The sequence below is a fragment of the Tachyglossus aculeatus genome, unplaced genomic scaffold, assembly GCF_015852505.1.
Source record: "Tachyglossus aculeatus isolate mTacAcu1 unplaced genomic scaffold, mTacAcu1.pri SUPER_32, whole genome shotgun sequence".
NCBI lineage: Eukaryota > Metazoa > Chordata > Mammalia > Monotremata > Tachyglossidae > Tachyglossus > Tachyglossus aculeatus.
This window is the reverse complement of record NW_024044838.1, coordinates 4891841-4897555: the sequence shown is the minus strand read 5'-3', so window position 1 is coordinate 4897555 and position 5715 is coordinate 4891841. Positions and strand designations below refer to the sequence as shown.

The following is a 5715-nucleotide window of genomic DNA, read 5'->3' as shown; positions in this document are numbered from 1 at the left end:
TAAGCTTGTGGGCTTGTGAGACGGGAAGGATGGTAGTGTCATCAACAGTGATGGGAAAGTCATGGAGAGGGCAGGGTTTGGGAGGGAAGACAAGGAATTCAGTCTTGGACTTGTCGAGTTTAGGTGGCGGGCAGACATCCAGATGGAGATGTCGTGATGGCAGGAGGAGATGCGAGACTGGAGGGCGGGAGATACAGCAGGGGCAGAGATGTAGATTTGGGTATCAGTGTAGAAATGATTTGTACTTTCCCAAGCCCTTAGTACAGTGCTCTGCACACAGTAAATGCTCAGTAAATGCGACTAATTGTTTTATTGATTGATGATTATCACGATAATTATAATAAGGGTCGGGAGCCATGCTGAAGGGAGGAATCGATGTTGGCAAGTTCTGGGTAAGTGATGATCCAGTCTAGACAGACATTATCCCCGTTCAACTATGAGAAGCAGAGTGGCCTAGTTGAAAGAGCAGGGGCCTGGGTGTCAGAGGACCTGGGTACTAATTCCAACTCTGCCAATTGCTTGCTGTGTGACCTTGTTCAGGTCACTTCACTTCTCTGTGCCTCAGTTTCTTCAACAGTAAAATGGGGATTAAATACTTGTTTTTCCTCCTATTTCGACTGTGAGCTCCACGCTCACATCAGACTTGTTTAATTAGACTCGCTTAGTACCTGCTCCAGTTATTAGAGCAGTATTTGTTCCATAATAAGCACTTAACAAATACTCTTAAAAAAACCCTACTGAATACAGGAGGAAGTCAAGAAGGAATGCTGTTTCACCATCTAGGGATATCCAGGGAAAGGCAGTCTAGTGTCCAGTCCTGGGAGGCAGAAGGATCTGGGATCTCATCCCAGCTCTACCACTTGTCTGCTGCATGACTTTGAACAAGTCACTTCTCTGTGCCTAGGGTACCTCAACTTTAAAGTGGAGATTAAGACTGTGAGCCCCAAGAGGGATAACGAACTCGTCCAACCCAATTATCTTGTATATTCCCAGCCCTTACTAGAGTGTCTGCCATGTAATTGCTTAACAAATACCATTGAAACAAAGTGAATGTGCAGTACTCAGGTTTCTCAGGATGAGGTGAAGGATGCTCATCAGAGCTGTTTTATTTTGTTATTTTAGACCCAAACAAACATTCCAAGTGTCAGCCTACTCTGAGGAAATTACCAGACCTTCCATTGATTGTGGTTTTCCTAGGAAATCCTGATTGTATCCTATTTCAAACTCTTCACTGAACCTTTGTTTCCTAAGAACTCCTGATTTTATCCCAACTCACTCAGCCAATTCTTTGTTTTCAGATACATTTCTTTCACATTAATTCTGCATCACACATACAATGAAGTCATGATTCTCCCTCTTTCACAACTAAAGGAACCAAATTATTATGACTTAGTGGAAAGAACATAGGCCTGGGAGTCATTGAACCTGAGTTCTAATCACGGCTCCACCACTTGCCTTTTGTGTTGACCTGGGACATGTTACTTAACCTTTCTGTGCCTCAGTTTCCTCAACTGTCAAATGGGGATTCAATATAAATTCTCTTTCCTACTCAGACTGTGAGTCCTATGTTGGACATGGACTGTATCCAACCTGATTAATTTGTATTTACTTCAGTGCTTAGAACAGTGCTTGACTCATAATAAGTGCTTAACAAAAACCATGATCATCAAAGCTTCAACATTTCCATTCACAGCCAACTCAAACTGAGTAACTAAGGCACAGAGAACTGAGCCATAGTTATGATCCTGAATTTACAGTCAAAGCTTTCTCCAATTAGGAATCACCCGTAAAATGGGGATTAAAACTGTGAGCCCCATTTATGACAGGGACTGTATCCAACTGATTAGCTTGTATCTATTCCAGGGCTAGGTACAGTACCTGGCACATAGTAAGCGCTTAATAAATACCCTACAAAATCAGGTATCAAGCAGCCTCAGAACAATACAAGTGGGAAATTGCCTTTTCCTTCTCATTTTTCACTGTCAGAGTCCCCACAGGATATCTGAAATGTCTCCGGGGAGAAAATGGCCAACGTCACCACCATGATGAAATTCATCCTCCTGGGGTTCTCGGAGGTCCGGGAGCTGCAGCTGGTCCACACCGTGCAGTTCCTCCTGCTTTACATTGTGGCCTTGACTGGGAATCTCCTCATCATTGCTGTCATGATCCTCAACTGGAAACTCCACTCCCCCATATACTTCTTCCTCAGGCACCTGTCCATCCTCGACCTCTGCGACATTTCCACCACTGTCTCCAAATTCATTGTCAACTCCCTGACTAACCGTAGAGAAATCTCTTTCCCGGGCTGTGTCCTCCAGGTGATGTCCTTTGACAACTACGTAGCCACATGCCTCCCTCTGCGCTATGTTGTCATGAGCCAAGGGGCCTGTAAGAAGATGGTGGCTTCTTCCTGGTTCAGTGGGAGTCTTTCTGGACTTATGCAAACAGCTGTGACCTTCTCTCTACGCTTCCGTCGATGCAATGAGATCCACCAGTTCTTCTGTGATATCCCCCGGCTCCTGAAGCTCTCTGGCTCTGACTGGATAATGGCGGGGTTGGGCATTTCAGTCCTCGTTCCGTGTCTTGCCTTCTTCTGTTTCATCTCCATAATTGTCTCTTACATCTGCATCTTCTCAGACAAGCTGAGGATGCGGTCCTCAGGAGGCCGGACCAAAGCCTTCTCAACCTGTCTGACCTACCTCATCATCATGGCTTTCTTCTTCTCCACTGCTTCCTTCGGTTATGTGAAACCGCCCTCTGACTTTCCTTTCTTTCAGGACCTGTTGATGTTCATGATCTGTGATCTATATGGTGGTGCCCGCGGGCTGAACCCCCTCATCTACAGCCTGAGGAACAAGTATATGAAGGCTGCCCTGGAGAAGATCCTGGGAAGGGAGTTGTGCACCTAGAATGGAATGCGGGTTGCTTTCTATCACTGTTTTCTCATTTATCAGGGGGTGTCTCACTGACCTGCAAATGGGGGTGAGGGAAGAATGTTGCACTATAATTGAAATAAAGCTTCAGTGGGCTTACATATATAATGTGAATATATACGTGAATGTATACATATATATATATGTACATTCAAACAGAAGCAGAAATGGTGTGGTCTAGTGGTTAGAGCACGGGCCTGGGAGTCAGAGAACCCGGGTCTTAATTCTGGCACCGCCTTGTATTTGCTCTGTGACTTTAGGCATGTCACTTAACGTCTGTGCTCCTCAGTTACTTCATCTATAAAATGGAGATTTAGACATGAGCCCCATGTGGAACACGGAGTGTTCCCAACCTAATTATCTTGTATCTACCCCAGCAGTTACTCCAGTGCTCTGCACACAGTAAGCATCCAGTTAATACAACTGATTGATTGGTTGATTAATGTATATAAGTGCTGTGGGCCTGGAGTATGGTGAATATCAAGATGTTAAAGGTTACAGATGCAGTGATTTTGTTCAGATTGGAGGAAAGGATCATCAATGGTATTCACTAAGCACTTACTCTATGCAGGGGCTATGTGCACTATGTGTACTAAGTGCTTGGAAGTGTCCAATATAAGAGAGTTGACAGACATGTTCCCTGCCCACAGAGATCTTACAGTCTATCTCTCCCATCTATGTTTCCTCATCTCTTTGTCTTTCCTTCTCTCTGCCTTTGGCTTGTCTCCCTCTTATCCGGCTCCTTCCCCTGTCTCTCAGTCTTTCTGTTTCCCTCTGTCTCCCCATCTCTGTCTGTGTCTCCCTCTTTCTGTGCCTCGTCCTACCTCTCCCCCACTTCCTCTGGCTGCCTCTCCCCATCTCTCAGTCTGCCTCTTAACCTCTAGGAGGGATGCCCCCTAATAAAGGATGCCCCTACTAATGTTCTCGATCTAAATTCCTGGAGCCATGCACCATGGACATAGATATGCCCTCTGCCATTCTAGGTCAGGCCCTCCTCGAGGCCTTACTGGGACGTTTGCTCCATGGCTCTCTCAGTCAGTCTGTCAGTCAATCATATTTATTGTACTAAGCGCTTGGGAGAGTACAATATAATAATAAACAAGGGCTTAGGAGTCAGAAGAAGTAGATTCTAATCCCAGCTCTGCTCCTTGTCTGCCCTGTGACCTTGGGCAAGCCACTTCACTTCTCTCTGCCTCAGTTACCTTATTTGAAACATGGTGATTAAAATTGTGAGCCCCACGTGGAATAACCTGATTGCCTGATTTACCTTAGTGCTTAGAACAGTGTTTGGCACATACTAAGCACTTAACAAATCCCATCATTATTTTATTATTATTAAAATTATTTAATCCCCATTTTGTAGATGAGGGAACTGAGGTACACAGAAGTAAAGCAACTTGCCAAGGTTTACACAACAGACAAGTGGTAGAGCTGGGATTTGAAACCTCATCCTCTGAATCTGAAAAGATTCTGCCTCCCCTCTCTATGACCCTAGAGGTTGGGCAAACCCATTTACATATTGAACTGTTTGGAGCCCAAGGACTTGGTCCAGGAGGGTTATTGGGGTTGCTTCCTTCTCTGCCCATCCACTATCCCAGAAAGGTCACAGATAAGAATGTTAAAATGAAAAAAAAATTTAAAAAAAGGATGTGCATATTTTTAAGGTGGAAAGAACAGGGAGCTGTAACAGGAGGACATGAAGTAATCACGTTGGAATTGATGGTCATAAATTGTCTTTCCCAGATTTCTTCATCGTGATCAAAGTCTGGAGAGTGGTGGTCCCCATACACAGAAGAGGAAAACACCATTACTTCTAGCCTGGATGTTCTAGACTCTAAGCTCCCTCTCTAGACTGAAAGTTCACTGCGGGCAGAGAATGTGTCTACCAACTCATTTACATTGTCCTTTCCCAAGCATTTAACGCAGTGCTCTGCACACATTAAGTGCTCAATAAATTGAGATAAATGTTGGAGCAAGGATTAGAACCCAGGACCTCTGACTCCCAGGCCTGAGCTCTTTTCACTAGGCCTCGATGGGACTCAATAATAGAAGTCCTCACACTATGAGATACTTTAATAAAGATTAAACAGTAGCTTAATGTCATTCATTGTTAAGGAATATAGCATAAAATGGAATTTGATTTTATTATTCCATAGCTTCTGGAACAAATTCTAATTTATAACATGTAATTCTATGAGAAAATCTACTTTGATACTCACCCCGGCCCCAAACAATTTATGTACGTACCCTTTTACTCTATTACTTTTTCTATCTGTAATTTATTTCAATTTCTAACCCCCCCATGTATACCATAAACTCCCTATGAGCAGGTATTGCACTTAATTCTGTTATATAGTACTTTCCCAATTACTTAGTACAGTGATCTGCACATAATAAGCATTCAATAAATACCACTGAAGGATTGTTCTTAATAATTTTATTTTGCACATTTTTTGTGAGACAAAGATGACAAATGAAATGGGAGAAGTGATGTTCCCAGGCTGTGGCTAACGGAAGGCCAAACAACCTAATAAAAGAGAGTAGGAGTGGAATTACATAGCTGTAATTTACTTATTTAAGTTAATGTCTGTCTCCCCCTCTAGACTGTAAACGTGTTGTGGGCAGGGAATGTGTTTGTTATACTGCTATATCATACTCTCCTTTGGGTTTACTATAAGTGCTCAATAAATACTATTGGTGAACTGATTGAATGGATGAGGGGTGTGGGAAGAGGGTAAAGCTGGAAGGGACAGGATCAGAGGCCCAGAGTCGGGACTGATTG

General features: G+C 43.6%; 1 protein-coding gene across 1 annotated transcript; it reads left to right on the top strand.

Moving 5' to 3' along the window:
• Positions 1-356: 356 nt before the first annotated feature.
• On the top strand, positions 357-4750 carry LOC119921923 (olfactory receptor 14J1-like). The gene is made up of 3 exons (XM_038741898.1): positions 357-392; positions 2091-2799; positions 4677-4750. Exons 1-3 carry the CDS (start codon positions 357-359, stop codon positions 4748-4750), a joined length of 819 nt encoding a protein of 272 aa, XP_038597826.1.
• Positions 4751-5715: the final 965 nt, after the last annotated feature.